The 24758-nt window shown below is 40.6% G+C and overlaps 1 protein-coding gene across 2 annotated transcripts in view; it reads left to right on the top strand.

Moving 5' to 3' along the window:
* The window catches only part of tmem201 (transmembrane protein 201), a 32372-nt gene that overhangs the window by 5033 nt on the left and 2581 nt on the right, over positions 1-24758 (top strand). The window contains exons 2-9 of one of the 2 annotated variants that reach the window (XM_064922870.1): positions 716-836; positions 13895-14089; positions 14220-14399; positions 14664-15028; positions 15237-15440; positions 21767-21996; positions 22574-22636; positions 23979-24266. In XM_064922870.1, coding sequence (XP_064778942.1) covers positions 716-836; positions 13895-14089; positions 14220-14399; positions 14664-15028; positions 15237-15440; positions 21767-21996; positions 22574-22636; positions 23979-24266 — 1646 coding nt within the window. Of the gene's footprint in view, positions 1-715; positions 837-13894; positions 14090-14219; positions 14400-14663; positions 15029-15236; positions 19569-21766; positions 21997-22573; positions 22637-23978; positions 24267-24758 lie in introns of those variants that run through there. The other variant, XM_064922871.1, reaches the window with a different exon arrangement.

Here is a 24758-nt window from a genome sequence, read left to right on the forward strand (position 1 = left end):
ATTTAAATGTGTGAAAGCAACATCAAACATTTCAACAAGAGAACAAAGCACTCTCCTCCACTGACGGGAGTTTGGCGATCACAAGTGGAGAGATACGCCTACAGTAATTAATTTGAACAGATTCCAAATGCAATCTTCATAAGTAAATGTATACATTTCAACAATTTTGACAGCCTGCTAAATGACCAGTAGGCCTACGCCAGTAGTTGTTGCTTGGTGCTCCATTGCTGTTGAGTTTGCAAAATAAACAATTCATATTATTGATCACCAGTTTTTTTTTTGTGGAGCTTCCTATTTATGGCCATCCTCTCGCCCTACAATTTGACGTTTGCGCTGCACCCAATTTTATAGCTGTACAGCAAATCGGCAGTCTGTTTGCAAGCTTACCCAACCTCTCTCCAATCAGAGGGCCGAGTGTGCGTTTCACTAGCGAACTCTTTTTTTTTTTTTGCAAGGACGGTGCTGCGTCTACTGTCTCTGGCTGAGTGGAGAGTAATGCACTGAGAACTTAAAGTAATCAGAATTTAAAGTAATCAGTCTCAAGCCGAGGGCCGAGTCTTGAGGCTCCAAGCCATTTTAATTTCTATCAAGTTGAGTCTCAAGTCATAAAATTTGTGACTCGAGTCCACAACGCTGCATCAAGCTCTTTACCTGGATCAGCAATATCACCTTTAGACAGTGTATCTAAAGTAAAACACTTCTCTTCCCTATACAGAAAGAAACCCACACATGTCAATGTGAATTGCTGGTTCTGCAACCAGGACTCAGTGGTTCCATATGGAAACAGAAACTGCTGGGACTGCCCCAACTGCGAGCAGTACAACGGCTTCCAGGAGGTACTGCAATTCATCTTACTGCACACACAATTAAATCCACACTACTGATTGTCAATGCAGCTGATTGTTGCATGTCATAGATGGTGGACTGTGTCAACATGATGGATATTGCTTTGTCAAATCAGTAGCCGGGCTTGACTACAATTTTTAGCCACTTGTCCTTTGGACAAGTAGGACAGAATTATTTTTTTATTTTTTACCCAAGTCACTTATCCTACATTTAAAAAAATACTTCTTTAACACCATTTTTACATCCATGTATGACACAAAATAAATGCATTACTATCTTTTTTACCATTAGAGAATCACACAAAAATGTAGGTTATAACACTGCCGCTTTAAGGCTCTGCTGGAGGATGGTTGGCCCCTCTTGGTAGCCTCTAAAGTATTGTAACATTACAGTTACAACCAAATACTTTTGTCTTTATAAAATAATTCCCTCCAGGGCTTGAAATGAAAGGTGTGCCGTCATCCCTGGGACAATAAAAAATGTCTGATTCAAAACTGACTCTGGGATGACTGATCCAGAATTTATATCACTGCGCATTAAAATGTTTTTAGAAGCAATGAAGCTGATGCAGCAGATCAGACGTTTAGCTTAAAACATTGATCTAGTTTTACTTCTTCATAATATAAGCTCAAACAATGTGCACAATGCAATTAGCGGGGAACAATTATCCTTAATATATTTGACATACATGACTGGCGTTTAGCCTGGGGGTGGGGGTGCCTAATTAAGTCATTAAAGTTTGGCAACATTTTCTGGCGTTTCATGTCCGCATCGGTTTGGACATGAGGCTGTAGCCGATCACCTACACTTTGATTTGTAGGCTTTTTTAAATTTATGAATATGAAAAATAGATTTTAATATTATTCCAACTTTATTCAATTCTGATCAGAGTTATTGTTTGAGTTGAGATTATTTTTATTTTTTACTTGTCTATTCAGAGAAATTAAATCAATTTTTCTAGTCAGACAAATATATTTTTTAATTGTCCCGGACAAGAGGACAAGCGTTAATGTCGAGCCCTGAATAGTACTTGCACACTTATCTGTAATGCCATATACATTTCAGGGATTCATGAAAGTTAGGACAATCCTTGTCTGGCAAGGATATTTCATTTGTATTATTTGATCTAAAAAAATAGCTTCAGGTGAATTTTATAAGGGATAAGATATGTTTTTATAATTTTCCATATTATTCATTTCGATGTTTCTGCCAGGAAATGCTCTTGTCCTGAGCAAAAGATCATCATTTTAAGCTCAGGAATGAGCAGGGCCAGCTATAGATTACTTGTGTTGTCATAAAACCTAGCGGTCAAACACGGAAATGATTCCAATCTTATTCATCAATATATTTGGCTCTTTTTACTGATTTGAAAATGCTAATTGGCAACAAAGTAGACAAATCCCTGCAAGCTCTTGGACTTTGTCTCTAGCCAACACCTTTGCTGTCAGCTAGCTACTAGCTGCTTTGTTCCAAAACGAAAGATATATTGAACATTTTCATCTACAGTTCCATATTTTATTTCACTTTGTTGGCTTATTTACATGCTTTTGGTGTTGTACATATTACTATCGTGGTAGCAGTCAGATATTTACAATCCAGTGTTTTCCTGCATACAAAAGTCTCGGGTGTGCTGTTTTTTGTTAATATTTTCAGTGTAAATGACTAAAACCAGATGTAAAGTGTGTAGAAAAGATAATGGACCTACATTGCATACGGAAACTTTTCAGACCCTGGACTTTTTCCACATTTTGTAAAGTTACAGACTTATTCTAAAATGGATTAAATAAAAACAATTCCTCATCAATCTACACACAATACCCATAATGACAAAACCAAAATGTTTTTTTAGAAATTTTAGCAAATGTATTAAAAATAAAAAACATACCTAATTTAGATAACTATTCAGACCCTTTTGCTATGAGACTCAAAGTTGATCTCAGGTGCATCCTGTTTCCATTGATCATCCTTGAAGATGTTTCTACAACTTGGAGAGGACCTGCAGAGAAGAATGAAATAAACTCCTCAAATACAGTTGTGCAAAGCTTGCAAACATGTTTTTGCTTTGTCATTATGGGATACTGTTTGTAGATTGAGGGGAATAATTTTAGAATAAGACTGTAAAGTAACAAAATGTGGAAGGTCAAGGGCTCTGAATACTTCCCGAATGCACTGTATATAGGGCCTGAAACTATATTTTTGGTCCACCAGTTACTGGGGCAGGTAGTTAAAAAAACAAAAATAATAATAACTAAACATCTTCCAGCCAAAATGTTTTTGTTGTTGCCACAATTAGACTTTCGAGTAAATTAGACCAACTTTTATGACAGTGTTTCTAAAGATGAATCTAAAGCACTTCTATCACAGTGCTCACAGGTCCACAGTGTGCACAGGTCTGCGCAAAATTATGTATTTGGGGATATTTTTGTAATGGCATGGGACCCCCATTGATTTTCACTTCGGCAAACAGGAGGGCCTCGCACCAGTGACCATTCCCACAGACACAGACACCCCCTCCATGTCCACAACCCAAGCCCTATTTTGACCCCCCCCCCCCCCACCAAAAAACAGCATTTTGCCATGGATAGGCTAATTTTCTGCAAAGGTATTAGCTACCTAGATGATATTAGCAACGTACCATATTTTACCAGATCCTCTCCTTCAGCCAGCAATCCAACTTCATTTGCCAATTGTCTTCAGTTGGCTGATGTGCCAACATGGTAAAGTTGGTTTGACATTGGTTAGTAATAGCTTGTCTCTAGGGCTGGTTAGGGACTGCCATTAAATTACACTATGTAATTGGGACAATGTTTTCATGTTGCACATCTTTTAATTGTCTCATTAAATGCGTTCAATATTTGTATATGATTTGCAACAATTTATAGTTGCTTTGATGTCAACTCCAGCAGAATGAAACAAATGCACACATAATCAACCTTTAAATAAGTAAGCTGTGCCTATAAGCAGCTATATCTACACCCTCCATTGTGCAGTTTTTCTGCACAATTCTAGGCATTTTACCATAGGGTGAAAATAAATTTTTGCAGTTTAACATATACCATATCTGAGTGAGTGACTAATTAGACCACGATTACTACAAGTTTAGCTGACTAGCTAGACTAACTTACCAAGCTAAAAAAAAGAAATGCTGACGTGGGCTGCTTGATTGACTGTCAGTGACTGACATAACAAGAAAAAAATGTTTGATGCACAACAGAATACAATGTGCAATTTGAAGTCTCAACAGTAAGTGGAGAGAACCCAATGGGGTGTTTTATTTGTATTTTTGTGGAAATTGATCCACAGGCCTACAAAGGGTCTGTTGCCCATCCCTGAGCTAGACCAACTTTGTCACCAGCATCGTCAGCGTAACCCACTTGACTAGAGGTTGACGGATTATGATTTTTCAATGCCGATACCGATTATTGGAGGACCCAAAAAAAAGCACATACTAATTAATCGGCCAATTAAAAAATATATATATTTGTAATAATGACAATTACAACAATACTGAATGAACACTTATTTTAACTTAATATAATACATCAATAAAATCAATTTAGCCTCAAATAAATAATGAAACATGTTCAATTTGGTTGAATCTTTTAAAATTTTTACCTTTTATTTAACTAGGCAAGTCAGTTTAAGAACAAATTCTTATTTTCAATGATGGCCTAGGAACAGTGGGTTAACTGCCTGTTCAGGGACAGAACGACAGATTTGTACCTTGTCAGCTCGGGGATATGAACCCGCAACCTTTCGGTTACTAGTCCAACGCTCTAACCACTAGGCTACCCTGCCGCCGCAATAATGCAAGAAGAAAGTAAAAGTGCAGATGTCAGCTGTGCCATGTAAGAAAGCTAACGTTTCAGTACCTTGCTCAGAACATGAGAACATATGAAAGCTGGTGGTTCCTTTTAACATGAATCTTCAATATTCCCAGGTAAGAAGTTTTAGGTTGTAGTTATTGTAGGAATTATAGGACTATTTCTCTCTCTACCATTTGTATTTCATTAACCTTTGACTATTGGATGTTCTTATGGGCACTTTAGTATTGCCAGTGTAACAGTATAGCTTCCATCCCTCTCCTCGCTCCTATCTGGGCTCGAACCAGGAACACAACGACAACAGCCACCCTCGAAGCAGCGTTACCCATGCAGAGCAAGGGGAACAACTAGTCCAATTCTCAGAGCGAGTGACTTTTGAAACGCTATTAGTGCACACACCGCTAACTAGCTAGCCATTTCACATCGGTTACACCAGCCTAATCTCGGGAGTTGATAGGCTTGAAGTCATAAACAGCTGCTGGCAAACGCACGAAAGTGCTGTTTGAATGAATGCTTACGAGACTGCTGGTGTCTACCATCGCTCAGTCAGACTGCTCTATCAAATCATAGACTTCATTATAACATAACACACAGAAATACAAACCGTAGATCATTAATATGGTCGAATCCGGAAACTATCATTTTCAGTGAAATACAGAACCGTTCCCTATTTTATGTAACGGGTGGCATCCATAAGTCTAAATATTCTTGTTATATTGCACAACCTTCAATGTTATGTCATAATTACGTAAAACACTGACTCTGCGTGCAATGAACGCAAGAGAAGTGACACAATTTCACCTGGTTAATATTGCCTGCTAACCTAGCTGAATATGCAGGTTTAAAAATATATACTTCTGTGTATTAATTTTAAGAAAGGCTTTGATGTTTATGGTTAGGTACACATTGGAGCAACGATACGCACCGCATCGATTATATGCAATGCAGGACATGCTAGATAAACTAGTAATATCATCAACCATGTGTAGTTAACTAGTGATTATGATTGATTGATTTATTGTTTTTTATAAGATAAGTTTAATGCTAGCTAGCAACTTGCCTTGGCTTACTGCATTTGCTTAAGAGGCAGTGGAGTGCAATGTAATCAGGTAGTTAGAGCATTGGACTAGTTAACTGTAAGCTTGCAAGATTGAATCCCCCGAGCTACCAAGGTAAAAATCTGTCGTTCTGCCCCTGAATGAGGCAGTTAACCCGCCGTTCCTAGGCCATCATTGAAAATAAGAATGTGTTCTTAACTGACTTGCCTAGTTAAATAAAGGTATAAAAAAAATATTGAGAAAATCTGCCAAATCGCTGTCCAAAAATACAGATTTCTGATTGTTATGAAAACTTGAAATCGGCCCGACTTAATCGTCCATTCCGATTAATCAGTCGACCTCTACACTAGGCCATGTTGGACAGACCAGCTTGAAATTTAGGCTGGCCTATGCTGTTTTTTTCTGCAGGGAGGCACATACTGTACCAACCAATACTACTCACCCAGTGTGGCCCAGTGCTGCCTTGGCCTCAATCGTCTGGTCTGCCACTGCTCCCTTAGCAGCTGCCACTTTGGCACAAGTCAACAAGTTCAACTGTGGAGCGTGCGTTTATAGATCAATACCATCAATTGTACCCATTGTGCCGAGTAATGACTTAGGGCAAAGTAATGACAGGGCTGATATACATGCAATGCATGCCAGTCTCTCTTGGCTAAGAATTATGGAGAGACTGACTGCATCACTTCTTTTTATAAGAAACAGTGTGTTGAAACTCAAATAGTTTGCATAGACATACCATCAGGGGTCTTTTCACAGTCCCCAAATCCAGAACAAATTCAAGGAAGCGTACAGTATTATATAGAGCCATTATTGCATGGAATTCCGTTCCATCTTATATTGCTCAAATTAACAGCAAACCTGGTGTACATTTTTTAATAAAACACACCGCGCAACGCCTCTCCCCTATTTGACCTAGATAGTTTGTGTATGTATTGATATGTAGGCTACGTGTGCACGTTACACACAAGACAACACAAAACAATATAAATAATATGCTCAACTAGAAAAAAAGTGAAGAAAAAAAATTGGTTTTAAAGACACTACTTTAGACAAGTTAAACACACCGGGCAGAAGGCTACAAAGGTTAAAAGGTGATCTGTAGTACAGAGACAGAGCAAACACCTCACTATTATTCCTGTAAACAGTCAAGGGATAGAGGTGGAGAAATGCAACCACTCACAGACAGTCATGGCCACAGACTGACCATCCAGTGGACCAAAAAAAAAAAAGTTTACAATGCTTTAAAAGTAAACTATTAATAAGAAAAACAAAGAAATGCTCATCCAACCCTTAAGTCACAGAGGAGTCAAATACAGACTTATATTTGTTTTAATATGAATGCCATCAGAGGATGGACTGTTTAAAGTAAGTCCGGAATGGAGCCCAGGCCTCATAAAACAGTTTGGGGTTCCCACGTGTATTGAATTGACATTTTTTCTAGTTTCAGAGAGCACAACACATCTCTCACCCAATATTTATAAGATGGGGGAGCTGCCATCTTCTAGTTCTGTAGTGTTAGCCGTCTAGCTAAAAGAGTTGTCTAAGCAACAGTGGATTCTTGATAGGGGGGTACCTATTGGCAGTACACCAAAAATGGCTGTGAGGGGAGACTGATCTATAACAGTGTCCATATATATCAGAGAAACATTTTAAATATGAATTCCCAGAAACCTGACAGTTTATGACATCCCCAAAACATATGTGCAACCGTGTGGCTGGTTCCGTTTGACATCTGACACAGGTAGGATCAAAACCAGAGAATATTCTTCCAAGTTTGGCCCCGGACCAGTGGATACGGTGAACCACCTTGAATTGAATGAGGCTGTGTCTAGTGCTAAAAGAGGATGAATGCACCCTGTGCAGCACAGATTCCCAGGTGTCTTCCCCAAGTTTCTCCCCCAAACCCTTTTCCCATCAAGTCTTTACAGGCACCAAAGAAGGGTTCTGTAAGTCATGAATGATTTTATATACATCTGAAATTGCGCCCCTGGGAAGCTTGTTCAGTTCTAAGATGCTCTCTGTAGCTGTATTTGCAGGCCTATGGGGAAATTCAAGTGTGTTAGCTCTGACAAAGTTCCTAGTCTGGAGATGGCGGAAAAAGTGGGATTGGGAGAGGTTGAACTTTTCCTGTAGCTGAGCAAAAGAGGCAAATGTATCATCAAATAATAATTGGGCTAGTGAGGAGAGGCCTCGTGAGTGCCAGATGGAAAAAGCCCCATCATTCAGAGATGGAGGAAATAAAATGTTCTGATTGATAGAGAAAAGGCTTGGAGTCTACAGGCTAAACGGAACTGATTCCAAATTTTAAGGGACTGCTTTACAATTGGGTTGACACACCTTTTGCCTAGGGACACTGGGAGAGACGAGCACAACACAAAAGAAAGTGTAGCAGGTTTACACGATTCAGACTCCATCTGGACCCAGAGTGGTCTAGGGCCAGTTGGATCAGCCTGCAGCCAGTACAAAGGGGCTCTGAAATGTGCAGCCCAATAGTATGTCTGAAAATTTGGTAGAGCTAAACCACCCAGTTCCTTGAGCTTCTGTAAATGTCTTCTACCAATCTGAGGTACCTTGCTATCCTAAATAAAATACATGAATGTATGATGCAGTGAATTAAAAAAAAGAATTTGTAATAAAAATGGGTAAACATTGAAATAAATATAAAGATTTATTTGGGCAACACATTAATTTTAATGACATTAATCCTTCCAATAAAAGAAAGAGGTATAGTGGATTCCAAAAAGTAAAAAATTGTTCCAAACTGTTTGCTCGAGCAACAAAGTTTTCCTGAAACAAATTTGAATATTTCCTTGTCACTTTAACTCACAAGTAGGTGAATTGATCCCGAACAATCCTAAACTGAAAACTTGCAAAAGAGCACTTTAAAGCAGCCTTTTTTACAGGAAAAAGCTCACTATGGCCTAGATTCAGCTTGTACCCTGAGATTGATCCAAACTTTTTAAGAACAGATAAGGCACATGGCAATGAGATAAACAAAAGGTTGTCAGCATATAGCGAGACTTTCTGCTCTAAGCCCGTCCTGATTATACCTTGAATGGCATCATTAGAGCGTAGTGCAATGGCGAGAGGCTCGATTCCCAGAGCAAGCAACAAGGGGGAGAGTGGACAACCCTGTCTGGATCCACGGTGCAAGGGAAAATAATCAGAGAACAAGTTGTTAGTCCGTACCAAAGCCATGGGAGAAAAATAAAGAATCTTAATCCACGCAATGAATTTGGGGCCTAAGCCAAATCTGTAAAGGGCAGCTGTTAGGTAGTCTCACTCAACGCGGTCAAAAGCTTTTTCCGCATCAAGTGAGACCACCACCTCCGGGTCCCCCGACGCTGGGAAACAAATGCCTACTTCTCACAAAGCCAGTTTGGTCAGGATGTATTACTGGTTGCAGCATGCCTTCCATGCGTATGGCTTAAAGCTTGGCTAGGATTTTGTAATTGCAGTTTAAAAGCGAGATTGGGCATTAGGATCCACATTCCAGGGGGTCTTTGTTTTTCTTTAATAGTAATGAAATTGAAGCCTGATAAAGACTAGGCGGTAGCTTTGAGGTATTAAGGCACTCTGCAAGTCATCGAGACAAGAATGGGCAAAGCAGACCAGAAAAACGTCATGTGAAATTCAGTTGGAAAACCGTCCGGACCCGGTGATTTACCACTTTTCATTGCGGACACTGCTGTTGCAATCTCCTCAGGTGTAAAGTCTTCTTCTAGACAGTTATGGGAGTCTGTACCAATTGAAGGCATATTCAAGCCATTAAAGAATGAATCAATCAGCATAGGGTCTTGAGGAAATTCAGAGGTGGGTAGCGCAGAGTAAAATAGTTTACATTGATCAATGATCTCTTTATGTATAACTGTGGTGACTATATCCGGCGCCAACAGAGATGGCCGCCTCGCTTCGCGTTCCTAGGAAACTATGCAGTTTTTTGTTTTTTACGTGTTATTTCTTACATTAGTACCCCAGGTCATCTTAGGTTTCATTACATACAGTCGAGAAGAACTACTGTATATAAGATCAGCGTCAACTCACCATCAGTATGACCAAGAATATGTTTTTCGCGACGCGGATCCTGTGTTCTGCCTTACAAACAGGACAACGGAATGGATCGCATGCAGCAACCCAAAAATTACGACTCCGAAAAAGAGGGAAACGAGGCGGTCTTCTGGTCAGACTACGGAGACGGGCACATCGTGCCCCACTTCCTAGCATTCTTCTTGCCTATGTCCAGTCTCTTGACAACAAGGTTGATGAAATCCGAGCAAGGGTAGCATTCCAGAGGGACATCAGAGACTGTAACGTTCTGTGCTTCACGGAAACATGGCTCACTGGAGAGACGCTATCCGAAGCAGTGCAGCCAATGGGTTTCTCCACGCATCGCGCTGACAGAAACAAACACCTTTCTGGTAAGAAGAGCGGTGGGGGTGTATGCCTTATGGCTAACGAGGCATGGTGCGATGAAAGAAACATACAGGAACTCAAATCCTTCTGTTCACCTGATTTAGAATTCCTCACAATCAAATGTAGACTGCATTATCTACCAAGAGAATTCTCTTCGATTATAATCACAGCCGTATATATCCCCCCCAAGCAGACACATCGATGGCTCTGAACTAACTTTATTTGACTCTTTGCAAACTGGAAACCATTTATCCGGAGGCTGCATTCATAGTTGCTGGGGATTTTAACAAGGCTAATCTGAAAACAAGACTCCCTAAATTTTATCAGCATATCGATTGCGCAACCAGGGGCGGAAAAACCTTGGATCACTGTTACTCTAACGTCCGCGACGCATATAAGGCCCTGCCCCGCCCCCCTTTCGGAAAAGCTGACCACGACTCCATTTTGCTGATACCTGCCTACAGACAAAAACTAAAAAAAGAAGCTCCCACGCTGAGGTCTGTCCAACGCTGGTCCGACCAAGCTGACTCCACACTCCAAGACTGCTTCCATCACGTGGACTGGGACATGTTTCGGATTGCGTCAGATAACAACATTGACGAATACGCTGATTCGGTGTGCGAGTTCATTGGAACTTGCGTTGAAGATGTCGTTCCCATAGCAACGATTAAAACATTCCCTAACCAGAAACCGTAGATTGATGGCAGCATTCGCGTGAAACTGAAAGCGCGAACCACTGCTTTCAATCAGGGCAAGGTGTCTGGTAACATGACTGAATACAAACAGTGCAGCTATTCCTTCCGTAAGGCTATCAAACAAGCTAAGCGTCAGTACAGAGACAAAGTAGAATCTCAATTCAACGGCTCAGACACAAGAGGCATGTGGCAGGGTCTACAGTCAATCACGGACTACAGGAAGAAATCCAGCCCAGTCACGGACCAGGATGTCTTGCGCCCAGGCAGACTAAATAACTTTTTTGCCCGCTTTGAGGACAATACAGTGCCACTGACACGGCCTGCAACGGAAACATGCGGTCTCTCCTTCACTGCAGCCGAGGTGAGTAAAACATTTAAACGTGTTAACCCTCGCAAGGCTGCAGGCCCAGACGGCATCCCCAGCCGCGCCCTCAGAGCATGCGCAGACCAGCTGGCTGGTGTGTTTACGGACATATTCAATCAATCCCTATACCAGTCTGCTGTTCCCACATGCTTCAAGAGGGCCACCATTGTTCCTGTTCCCAAGAAAGCTAAGGTAACTGAGCTAAACGACTACCGCCCCGTAGCACTCACTTCCGTCATCATGAAGTGCTTTGAGAGACTAGTCAAGGACCATATCACCTCCACCCTACCTGACACCCTAGACCCACTCCAATTTGCTTACCGCCCAAATAGGTCCACAGACGATGCAATCTCAACCACACTGCACACTGCCCTAACCCATCTGGACAAGAGGAATACCTATGTGAGAATGCTGTTCATCGACTACAGCTCGACATTCAACACCATAGTACCCTCCAAGCTCGTCATCAAGCTCGAGACCCTGGGTCTCGACCCCCTTGTGCAACTGGGTACTGGACTTCCTGACGGGCCGCCCCCAGGTGGTGAGGGTAGGTAACAACATCTCCACCCCTCTGATCCTCAACACTGGGGCCCCACAAGGGTGCGTTCTGAGCCCTCTCCTGTACTCCCTGTTCACCCACGACTGCGTGGCCATGCACGCCCCAACTCAATCATCAAGTTTGTGGACGACACAACAGTGGTAGGCTTGATTACCAACAACGACGAGACGGCCTACAGGGAGGAGGTGAGGGCCCTCGGAGTGTGGTGCCAGGAAAATAACCTCACACTCAACGTCAACAAAACTAAGGAGATGATTGTGGACTTCAGGAAACAGCAGAGTGAACACCCCCCTATCCACATCGATGGAACAGTAGTGGAGAGAGTTGCAAGTTTTAAGTTCCTCGGCATACACATCACAGACAAACTGAATTGGTCCACTCACACAGACAGCATCGTGAAGAAGGCGCAGCAGCGCCTCTTCAACCTCAGGAGGCTGAAGAAATTTGGCTTGTCACCAAAAGCACTCACAAACTTCTACAGATGCACAATCGAGAGCATCCTGGCGGGCTGTATCACCGCCTGGTACGGAAACTGCTCCGCCCTCAACCGTAAGGCTCTCCAGAGGGTAGTGAGGTCTGCACAACGCATCACCGGGGCAAACTACCTGCCCTCCAGGACACCTACACCACCCGATGTTACAGGAAGGCCATAAAGATCATCAAGGACATCAACCACCCGAGCCACTGCCTGTTCACCCCGCTATCATCCAGAAGGCGAGGTCAGTACAGGTGCATCAAAGCTGGGACCGAGAGACTGAAAAACAGCTTCTATCTCAAGGCCATCAGACTGTTAAACAGTCACCACTAACATTGAGTGGCTGCTGCCAACACACTGACACTGACTCAACTCCAGCCACTTTAATAATGGGAATTGATGGGAAATGATGTAAATATATCACTAGCCACTTTAAACAATGCTACCTTATATAATGTTACTTACCCTACATTATTCATCTCATATGCATACGTATATACTGTACTCTATATCATTGACTGCGTCCTTGTGTAATACATGTACCACTAGCCACTTTAACTATGCCACTTTGTTTACATACTCATTTCATATGTATATACTGTACTCGATACCATCTACTGTATCTTGCCTATGCTGCTCTGTACCATCACTCATTCATATATCCTTATGTACATATTCTTTATCCCCTTACACTGTGTATAAGACAATAGTTTAGGAATTGTTAGTTAGATTACTTGTTGGTTATTACTGCATTGTCGGAACTAGAAGCACAAGCATTTCGCTACACTCGCATTAACATCTGCTAACCATGTGTATGTGACAAATAAAATTTGATTTGATTTGGTGGCACCAGACAGGGTCCTTTAGTTGTGGGATTAAACGTGAGGCCTCAGATTTACAGATCAGTGATTGTACAGTGATTATTTCAATCAGGTGTTAACGCTGGGTTGGGACAACCTTTCACACACTCCTGCTCTTTGGGACTTACAATGACTGAAATATACCAAAGCAGGAGAATAGTCTTCAGGCTAAAACAGCTTACCTAATTGAGAGGTTGGCTTGTGAGTGCCACTTTCAAAATTACTGGCTGAAATTATACAGAACAGTTCTAGCATCACTTTAAAATAGATTATTAATATTCGGATTCAATGTTAATCATTGTCCTGCAATATATGCAGGACATTTATTGAAGTATTTTCTGTGCTAGACATAAGGCATAATGTTTGTGTTATATATCTTGTTTTATGTTCTGAATCTAGAAAAACATGCCAGAATGCTGATGAAATTGCCCCCCCTGGAGTATTATACAGTGGCATAAAACAAAATACATTTGAATAAAATATTTGAATAATGTAATATTGGAATGAAACAATCAAGGCCTTTAAACACTTGTTGGACAATGAAGATAAAATGCCTTTTATGGTGTCTGACGGCGTTGACATGAATACAGTTAAATGCATTTAATGAAAAAAGCTTTTAATTAGTTTGTTCCATTACATGGGATAATAGCTGATACTTTGGTATGTAATAATATTTATTTCAACAACAACAAAAAAATCAATATTGTTTAATATTAAGAAAAAACGGAAAGAAATGGTCCCATCTTTCAAGAATTCCTGAGCCTCACTTTGGTCCTTGTACTTGTCTTGCTTGCTTCTAGAATGGCGACTACAACAAACCTATTCCGGCTCAATTCTCGGAGCATCTAAACCATGGCGTGTCTGCCGGCGTGCCCTTGCCTGAGACACCAAAGACGCTGCAGTGGGTCAACTGTCAGATGCTGTTGTGCAAAAAATGCAACAACAACCAGTCCGTCAAGATCAAGCAGTTGGCCTCATTCATCCCAAGGGAAGATGTATGTATTATTATTTTTTTTACTGTTTGATTTGTGGAAAACTGCAGTGTGTGTGATCCACGGTGAGTTTGTATAAAACCAATGTGGTCAATACAAAAACAACAATTCATTTTTGGTTTTCCTACCCTAGGAGAACTATGATGAGGAGATTGAGGTGTACAAGCACCACGTGGAGCAGACCTACAAGTTGTGCAGACCCTGTCAGACGGCCGTGGAGTACTACATCAAGCACCAGAACCGCCAGCTCCGGGCTGTGCTCTTCAGCCACCAGCTCAGACGCAGCAGAGACTGTGACAAAGCATTCGTAAAGGTTACTTTCAATGGAAATAAGTCCATCTGATAAGACTGAGCAAGCATCAGCACTATACTTATAGTAGAAAATGATCTTCTAAGAAATAGAAATGCGTTTACCACTGTCAGGTCTTTCGATGAGTTTCAGCAAGAAATGATTTAAGTGGATAAATTGAATACTCCGCAGAAATAGGTGTGCACATTTTATTAACCTTAACAAGGGGTCTAGATGTGGCAGTATAAGAATTTGCATCTATCCTTACACTCAACTTTGTTTTCACAGAGCTCCTACTCCTTCAGCACACCAGTTGGAGTGATATTGCTTCGTGTCATGGCGTTCTTCACCTGTGCCTTCCTAGTTGCAACAGCATTGTATGGCTCTGGGGACCAAACTGCATCCGCTGGTGCACCCCAAACACTAAGCGGGGGGATCATCCCTACAAAGCCTGCTCCCTCCAACAAATCCACTCCCCAAAACGGTAGCAGCGAGGCTGGACAGGTGTTGCAAGACCTGCTAGAGCTGCTTCCAGAGGAGGCCGTAGAGAATGCAAAGCTTGTCTGGCAGTATGGAAGGAACCATCAGATGGCTGTGGTCTCCATTGGCCTGCTGACCTGTATCACTGGTGTCTGTCTAGGAGGACCTGTCAGGTAATTCATTCTTCTTAGCTCATAGTTTCTATGACAAAGAATTCCGGGTATGCACTGGTGCCTGAAACTGGTGTTTTGTCTATTTAAATTTAAATGATCTTTGTGAATTTTGACCTTTTGGGCATTAAGAGAAGGTTGAAGAGGGCCTGAAAAGTGCCTTTAAAAAAATCCAGATAGTAGTTATATACTTTGTTCCTGGTTTTTTCAGATTGAGGCGAATTGATGCTGTGGCCTCTGTCCTGTGGTTCCTGGTCTTGTGCCTGTACTTGGTGGAGAGATACCTGAAAGCTGATGTCTCAAGCTGGCTGGATGCAGTCAAACTCGGAACGACCTCCTTATGTTGCCTGGTTGGCTTTGCCGCTGCTGTGGCAACACGCAAATCCATGGGCCCGAGAAGAGCGAGAGGTCGAAGGTCAGAATCTGAACAGTGACACTTAAATGTACTTATAAGACCCACCGAATACACTAGGACACACTTGTGAACACATAGGATATGTTTCTATAACGCATATGACTTTCCCGCCCTTTCTCATCTTTCCTTTGCTGATATTAACCAACTAATTGATGCACTCATGTTAGCCTAATCTGAAGATTTCTTACTTGGCATTGGTTGTCGAATGCAGCTTTCTGATTTATCCTGTTGATTTGAAAAGTAATTTTACCAACAACCCTATCTAAACTACACAGGGACTCCCATTAAGCATGGAGCATAGCTACCACTTAAATTGTAGCTATATTTTTGGACTTTTGAAAGAAAATGGAAAAAAAAAATATATATATATATATATATATTTCTCTTAGAAAATCAAAATAAATTGTCTGTGTAACAGATATGAACAGATCGAGGTGCTGCCCTTTTCTTTGACATTAGCATTGCTCAAGCCTCAATCTTGTTTTTAAAACCCTGATGGCTAATACAACATTTTGACTGGGCAAAACCATGCCTATCAAATCTAATCAAAGGCCTAAGAATGAGTCATTTTATTTCAAAACCTGATTATTGTGACGAATCCTGGGGTAGTGATTGTAGTGGGATTATGATTTTAATCTGAATGTTCTACAACACTTGCTAGCCGGCGAAGTAGTTTGACAATATCGTCCGATGCCTCCCATTGTGTGCTGAACGTTGGGTATTTGGTGGACAAACCTTTTTGGAAGGAGAGAGTCTGGGGACAGGCTTTGGCAGAGGACTAGTTAGTTTAGATTGGGGGGAAAAAACCTGTTCCCAGAATCAAATTGTGTAGCTGGCCAGCATGCACACAATATTTGTGTTCTAGTTGCTGAGATTATACAAAACCCAGGATTGTTTGCCGTCCAGTACACTTTGCTCACTGCCTGGGCTACACTACGCATGTCAAATGGAGCCCATAGTCTTTTGGCCAAGTCCCATGTGAGGGTTTCTCTTTGAAGTTATTGTATTTTTCCCATGCACCTGCAACAAGATATCTCACATGTGATTTTTAATGTTTAATGCCCATGCCCTACACAAGTGTCAAGTCCAGTTGTGCTGAATTCAGTAATTCATCCCAACAAGTTTTGCACTGTAAAAACAGTATGGTTTGTTTGACCTAGCCTATTTCACAATAATGATGGAAATCTAGCCGCTGTGATAAGCTTGGGTGACAAGGTGTCTCATTGTTAAACCGCTAGGCTAAATATTGTTACAGCACTGCTTTTTTACCTAAAATATGTTACCCTTTTGTTTTGCAACTATAAAGACCACACTAATATAATGGTGTTGGTTTGCGTTCCTGGCACACTGAATTTATTCTTGAAGTTTTGAATTAAACCATAGTTGGGTAGGTGTTGTGAAGAAAGGTTTTGTTGACACATCTTTACCAATATACCAAAAAGACTGACTACTCTTGGTATTGAAACTCAAAAGTGTCACTGCTTTTGACATTTATTTCTCTACTGTTGTGTAGCACAGGTCTTTCCTAGTTGTATATGGGGCGGCAGGGTAGCCTAGTGGTTAGAGCGTTGGACTAGTAACCGGAAGGTTGCAAGTTCAAATCCCCGAGCTGACAAGGTACAAATCTGTCGTTCTGCCCCTGAACAGGCAGTTAAACCCACTGTTCCTAGGCTGTCATTGAAAGTAAGAATTTGTTCTTAACTGACTTGCCTAGTAAAATAAAGGTTAAATAAATAAAGACAAACAAGCTTAAGATTAAGTGAAAGCTGTATACAGTTCACACGTAGTTTCCCCAGGTACAAGGTGCTCTCCTGAATGTTATTTTGTTATTTTTCTGTGTACACAACAGTATATATTTTTTTATCCCCCAGAATGGTACATTTTTGTGGCAGTCTTTAGAGGACATTTGAGATGCCAATACTCCCTAACTTTCTGTCTTTGCATGTTAGGTTCTGATGTATCCTCTTGTAAAGCATATGCTAATCCATATTTTAGAGAAAGTAATAGGCCTAACTATACTGCCATCTGCCTCCACTTTACCTTCCTAATTTTGTGTTTGTCCACAGCACCATATTTACAATATGTAGTCTATTAAAATCCACTGACAGCGCCCCAGTCCTCAAGCATGCACTAATATTGGGTTTGATGATATTTTGTTTAATGTAGCTTTTGAAGGTGATGTAAAATTAGACAGGAATGCTACGCATAACATGCTATAACTATTAATGTGTATCTTCTTTTTTTTGAGTGAAAATAACTTTATTTAAATGATAGATGTGAAGAACGACTGTAGATTGTACTCGAGAGTAACATTACTGCACCAACTCATAACTTGTATGTTGTATTCTCAACTTTTTGGTTTATGTACCAAGTCCAGCATCTGTAACCAGGTTTCCATCTAACCATTTCCTTGGAGGAAGTTCCTGGCGCATGAAAAAAGTCACAACCGGGCTGATGGAAACAGTAAATTCCGGTACTATTTTATAAATGTCGACAGACTATTTGTTCGTTTGGTCAAATAAATTATGAGAGTAATGACGGTGGAAACGCCTTTGTACAAATATTGATATAAAACGCATCATATTGAATATGAACTTGGAGTTACGCGACGTGTTGTCCTCACACCACGACTCGGGGAAAGCATGCCGTTTATTAGGCTCTGATGAAAATTGTGCATGGTGATGAGCTTCTCCTTTCCAATAAATATCGAGGGTGTTATTCTGGTGACATAATCATCGATGCTTGGCTGCCGTTTTGACAAATAATCTGTCTCTTATCCATAATAATCTCATATAGGTAGCCTAACAGCACTGAATCTGCCAGCTGTTGGCAAGATTGCATGTGTCAAGACCATAGTGGTCAAATTTGCTATTTAATGCAACAGTTTTTGACGAAACCATCAGAGTTGAAAATGTGATGGAATTTAACCGCAAAAGTTAATTTTGTGCAGTAAGTCAGTTTGATGGAAACACGGGCATATTGTTTTATGCAGATTTTAGAATATCATTAAATCTTTCGCTAATTGGCTGGAAACCTATCTTGAGACAATACCCACAGTCGGTTGTGAAAATCTGGATTTCTGTGATACAGATGCTGTCCAATTATTGTTACATTGCTTTGACAGTTTTCAGTCTGCAAACACATTATGAGTATGTTGCTAATATTTATGTAATATGCATTACAATGGCAAATGTATTTAACGGGTTCTAGCACATTTCCCTCTGTTAGTAGTTTGGCATTTGCCTCTAAAACTGTACTTGACTCTTCATGTTTTTCATCATATGAATATTGTTTATCTCAACTAATGTTTTTAGCAAACATATGCCTAACCTTATTCTTTTAACTGTGTTGTGAGCATACGTCTCTTAGTGTCACTTGTGTATGTTATGTATGTTTCTATTCACCATAGTAACAAGGGATTACTTGATAGTTATTTTAGTTTATGCCAAATTGGCGACTGTAGGTTATGAAACTTAAAACTATTTGTGCTTATTATTTATGTGTGCAGCTAACAATGTGATAGTAAGAACCAATTAGTTGTGAATCTAGTGCATTTTTTTGCTTACCTTTTTATACTGTGTATGTGTTGCAGTGCTTAAACACTAAAAGATTCAGTACCCTGAAGGGAGATTGAAGTGTTCCCCATTTTCCCCAAGATTAAAACGATTGTTCAGACAAATTACAAAATAAGTAATCCATTTGTTTCCTTACCTCTCCTTGTCCAAAGACTGCTTTACAGGTAAGGAAACAAAAATATAAATATGACATTTGGCTGAACTATCCCTTTTAATACACCAAATAATTTATGGTACTTTATCTTATCATTAATATGAGTATGGAAGGATTAATGCGTATTCCAAAACATACAATATAAGCTTTCATGTAATATCCAATGCCCATTTATGTGAATTTCCTATATTTTTGGTAAAGCAACTATTTAAGCTATTCCGTCCATTCTAAAAAATACACTGCAGCATATTCCAACTGAAACACGTTCTCTTGGGTACTGCATCTTGAATATTGTAGGTTGTCACTACCCTTCATATAGCCTATTGGGTTAATTTTGTATTAGTAAACGATGTATGCTGGATCACTGTAAATCAAATTAAATAAATTACTGAAATGTTATGCCTTTTCTATTTATCCCATTCTTTTGTGAGAAAAAATGCCTGACCTGTTCTTAACCCTTACCTTAAAAACATGTTATAGCTCAGACGCACCTAAAGAGAAACAGCTAAAAGTAGCAAGTAGGTATTGTGTGTTTGCAATCACCTGCACATAGTGGTCACTGACAAACGGTGGACATTCAACAGGTGCAATTGTCAGAAAAGGATGTCTGATGTTCCAGTCACTGTTAATCCTGTGTTTTGACCTTTACAAAATACATTTCTGTGGTTTTCACCTTAACTAGTATAGTCTAGCCTACTTTTTTAATGTGCTTAGGAAGGGAGCACTACATTCTGTCAGCGCCAAGTAGCCTAGATTTGAAGGGGGTATAGTGTACTGCAGTGTTTCCCAAACTGTCCTCAGGACCCCAAGGGGTGCACGTTTTGTTTTTTGCCCTAGCACTACACAGCTGATTCAAATAATGAACTAATCATTAAGCTTTGATCAGCTGTGTAGTGTTCGGTCAAAAACCAAAACATGCACTCCTTGGGGTCCCGAGGACCGAGTTTGGGAAACGCTGGTGTACTGTGTCATATAACATTATTTCGATCTATTTATAAACTGGGTGGTTCGTGCCCTGAATGCTGATTTGGCTGACAGCCGTGGTATATCAGACTGTATACCACGGGTATGACAAAACCCTTAGCCATGGTATATTGGCCATATACCACGCCTCGTGCCTTATTGCTTAAATAAATGTTGTGTGTACTGAATGTAAGTAAGCTACTAAATGGACGTGACAGTTGTGTGTGTACTCCTGACTAAAAACTTTTATGAATTGTTCTGTATTTGCCACTAGCCCACTAGTATAACAGGCACTGTCAGCTGGTTCATGTTTGTCAGACAGCTGGGATAGACTGTCAATGGCTCCCATTTACATATAGCCTCATCACTATACACAGTATCCCGTGTCTAACATTCACTGCTGGATAGAAGGGTTGTTTGATCCTGTCTGACCATTGCCTTAATGTACACTTGAATAAGTATTGGCAGGGTGGATTGGGGTATACTCTGGGTCACCAAGACAAAGGGTTACTGTCATCGACCTCGACCAGGATTTAATAGGTCGACCTTCATTAATGATGTTGAGTTGCCCTTACTAAGGGGCAATCTGCAGTTAACACAACAGTGGTCATCCTGCAAATGTTTTGGTTAACAGCTGAGGGTTGGGGCTGGAGAAATATAACCACTCAAATTCATAAACAAAGCTATGGATGCAATGTCTAACTTTAATCCACTGTTAAATACAATGTGATCCTTCTCAATTTGTTTCTCCCCCCCCACCTTTTTATAATTTATGTACAGGGGGCAATGCAGGTATCATTGTAGCTCATTTTCAATTGTCTGTTTTGCGGAAATTGTTTGCGCTAACCTTCAATTTGACTAGTTGGACCTTTACAAATACAATTATTAATATTACATCTGTAAAGTAATTAGAAAATATTATTTTACAGATGTAATATTAATTGTATTTGCAAAGCACATTTCTAGCACAATAGATTTCACAGTATTAAAAATGTCTAATGGCACAAGGCTGCCATTTTTATATCGACATGAAGTCATTTTTGGGTAACAATTAAGTACCTTAACGTAATACATTTACAATAGATAGGGTCAAAGAGCTTTGTAGCTAAAAGATTCTCAAGCAACAATTCTGCTAGGACTGTCTGGGAGTGGACTGAGTGGAGAGTTGAAAACTAGCTATTATTGGCAGAGGTGTGGAACTCTTGGTCTATTAACCAATGTACCACATGGTGATGTCACCATGTTGATTAGAAGGTCCTATGTAGTTGCTGGTGGAAAATATAATCTATCAGGAAATAACACTGATCACATGTTTTCACACTTTCAGTGTTCGTTTCATCAGTTGCACAATATGATATAAAAACGGAATTTTCACTGAACTGGGCCTTTTAATAAATATTTGTCTGGAGGGCAATACAGAGAATTTGATATGGAATTGTCACCCCTATTGTTAACAATATTGGCCATGTTAAAATCCCCCAAACCACCTCTACCTGCAAAGTCTCTTCTCCATTTTGATTAATGTATTTACAAAAAACGGAAGGAAAACCCTGTTACTGATTTTCAATTCGCATAGCTATCTGCAGAGGTGTCGAGTTCAGTGGTGGATCGATTGTGCTCTTCTTCTGTTGCAGGTACCTTTCCGGTAGCTCTGTGGACTCGCTGTATGGTGGCCAGGCTCCCCTGCTCTCTCCCATCTCCCCTGGCTCCTCCTCTACCTTCATCCCCACTCCACCCCCAAACCTCTCCCAGCTCATCAATCGACAGAAGAGCCCCCGAGAACGCAAAGCCTCTCCCTCTTCCCTGCCCGGTCGCCTCAACCGAGCCCTGTACCTCGGCACCATCCCATCCCTCGCCAGAACAGGTAAGATGGCTGGCGCCTTAGGTTGTCTTTCGGGTTCTGTACATGACTGTTCTGCCTTTCATTCTATGCACTGTGATTCAGCGCCACCCGGTGTTCATATTTTTAATTGTGTAGCTTCCACTTCTATGGTACTTTCTTGGCTGACTATCAAATTAGTTATACCATAAAGAGGACAGTACAATGACATAAGGCAGTAACAGGGTTAAGTGGCGCGGTTATTACATGCCTCACAACATTGGTAACTAGCTAGTAGAATTCTAAAACATGCCTACAGAGATCATTGAATGACTTACATTATTTTGTATGCCTGTTGCATGGAGGTTTATTTGACCGGGAAATGTTCTAATTCAGGGTTTCCCAAACTCGGTCCTGGATCCCTCCCCTGGGCGCACGTTTTGGTTTTTGCTCTAGCATTACAAAGCTGATTCAAATAGTCAAAGCTTGATGATGAGTTGGTTATTTGAATCAGCTGTGTAAGTGCTAGAGCAAAAACCAAAACGTGCACCCAGGGGTAGCCCTCAGGACCAAGTTCGGGAAACCCTGTTCTAATTGATAGTGTGCTCATCATGTATTTTAGATTCCGGCTACCTGTTCAGTGGAAGTAGGCCACCTTCACAGTGCAAAGACTCCCCACCTTCAGGTAACATTGAGCAGTAGATAAATGTTGCAATTTAAATGATCTACAACACTCCCTGTTTTTTCAGTTTTTTTTCTTGCAGTAGAACAATTTAAGGTAACCTTTTCTTGCACAGAGACCCCCACCCAGGCAAACCGTTGACCCATATGTTAGCAAAAAGGTTTTGTCTTATCAGGTGAAAGATAATGGCAAGAAGAAGTAATAACCATTTTAAAATAATAGATTTGGCAGATCGTTTTTTATTTTGACCCCACATTATAATTGGAAGAAGTTTCAACTTTAACACACCTTTCTAACTAATAGGCTTACTCTAAACACATTTTTGGTAATATCAGCTGTGTAAACAACGGTGAGCAATGTGTTAGCCAAAATTGAATGTCTTAAATCAAGAAAGATTACCAGCAGCCAGTAGCACTTGCTGTGACTGGTACTCACAGGTGCTTTTTCAAAGCATATGTAAAGCCTTGTTCACAATGGAAGTTTGAAGTGACTCAAATCCTATTTATTTGCAATTTTGTATTTGTCCTCAAGTGATGTTTAGACTGTTATTCAACATATCTTGTTGCTTTCTCGCTACTCTGTTGACCGATTGACTAGAACACGTGGGAGCTAACTAGCTTGTTAATTGTTTTCAAACAAATGAGTGAATGTGCTAGAGCGCGAAACAGCTAGCTAGTTGACTGCTGTGACTAGCCAAAAAGGACTCATTTTGAAAGTTTGATCATGTTATCCTTTGAGGATTTATGTGTTCTTACCCTATGATTTGAACATTCAAAGCAACTGGGAAACGGTCCATGGCAGGCACTGCTGTCAACTTAGCTTGCTACATAACGTCTGAGTGATAGGAAGCACAAGCACCACCACCGATCAGCCTATACCACTGCACACACACCCGTCATTACTATGACAACTAGCATAGCCTTGTCAGCAAATGACTGATGTCTGTACACACACACATACGATTCGGTCACTTGTAACTTGCTGTCTGGACGGTCAGTGGTCGAAAACGGATTCGAATAACAAAACTAATTTGAGCATAAAGGCCTGTAGTGTGCGCAAGGTAGTTGACACCAAATAATATATTATATTTTCTATTGTAAGCATGGAATTTTCTGTTGTTGCTAGCGATATTTATAAAAACATTTCAACAAATATTTGTTCCTTTTTTTGTTATACATATATATCTCGTGGAACCCCCTGCTTTAGCATCTTTTTGATCTTCTCGCACAACATTCGATGTAACATATTAAAATCTGCTATTAATAACATGGAACAGGTTAATGAGTTTTGCCGTTGTTGCATAGATTTGACTAAAACAACTTCCACCTTTTGTCTTTCGGAGCAGATTATTTTTCCCTGAAGTCTGGGAGCCGTCCGTCATCCCCAGGCCCCTCCCCGACCCCCTCGGTTGCTGGCTCAGTCACGTCCAGCTCCAGCTCTCGCCACCGCCGCCCCCTCATCAGCCCGGCAAGACTCAACATCAGTGGACAGAAACTCCGCCTCTTCTCATCTGACACAGAGCATCAGCCCCCACCCACCCCGACCCCGCCACACCACTTCTCAGCAGAGCCCGCCCCTTTTCACAGTGGAAGCTTCCACCTGCCAGACGTATCCCCATACCACAGTAGTAATGGTACGAACCACTGGGTGTAGATATGCGTTTATGAATGTATTTTTTAAAGCATGATTATGTGTGGTTGTATTCAAAGATCGTACACGAAATGTGATATTTCAAGTTTTATTAAATCAAATCAAATCAAATTTTTATTCATATGTGTAGGATACACGTGGTATACACCATCCAATGAAATGCTTTCTTGCTGTTTCCTTCTTGCCAATGCAACAACAATAAGAAATTATAAAAAATAAGAAAACAAACAAAGTAAATGGCTCAGTAGTATAGAATAAACATTTTAACAAAAGTATAATAAAGGTAACATTTATATGCTAATATTTACATGTTACATGTTTTGGAGAAGGAGACAGGATTGCACCGATTCTCAAGATTTTTATGCTTTATGTTAATTACTGGTGTTAGCATCTATCCATTTCATCTCTTTTTAGTCTTATGTGTTCATCGATGACTCACATAACATAGTCCGATATCATAGCTGTGAGAAAGGAC

The sequence above is a fragment of the Oncorhynchus masou genome, chromosome 18 (genome assembly GCF_036934945.1).
Source record: "Oncorhynchus masou masou isolate Uvic2021 chromosome 18, UVic_Omas_1.1, whole genome shotgun sequence".
NCBI lineage: Eukaryota > Metazoa > Chordata > Actinopteri > Salmoniformes > Salmonidae > Oncorhynchus > Oncorhynchus masou.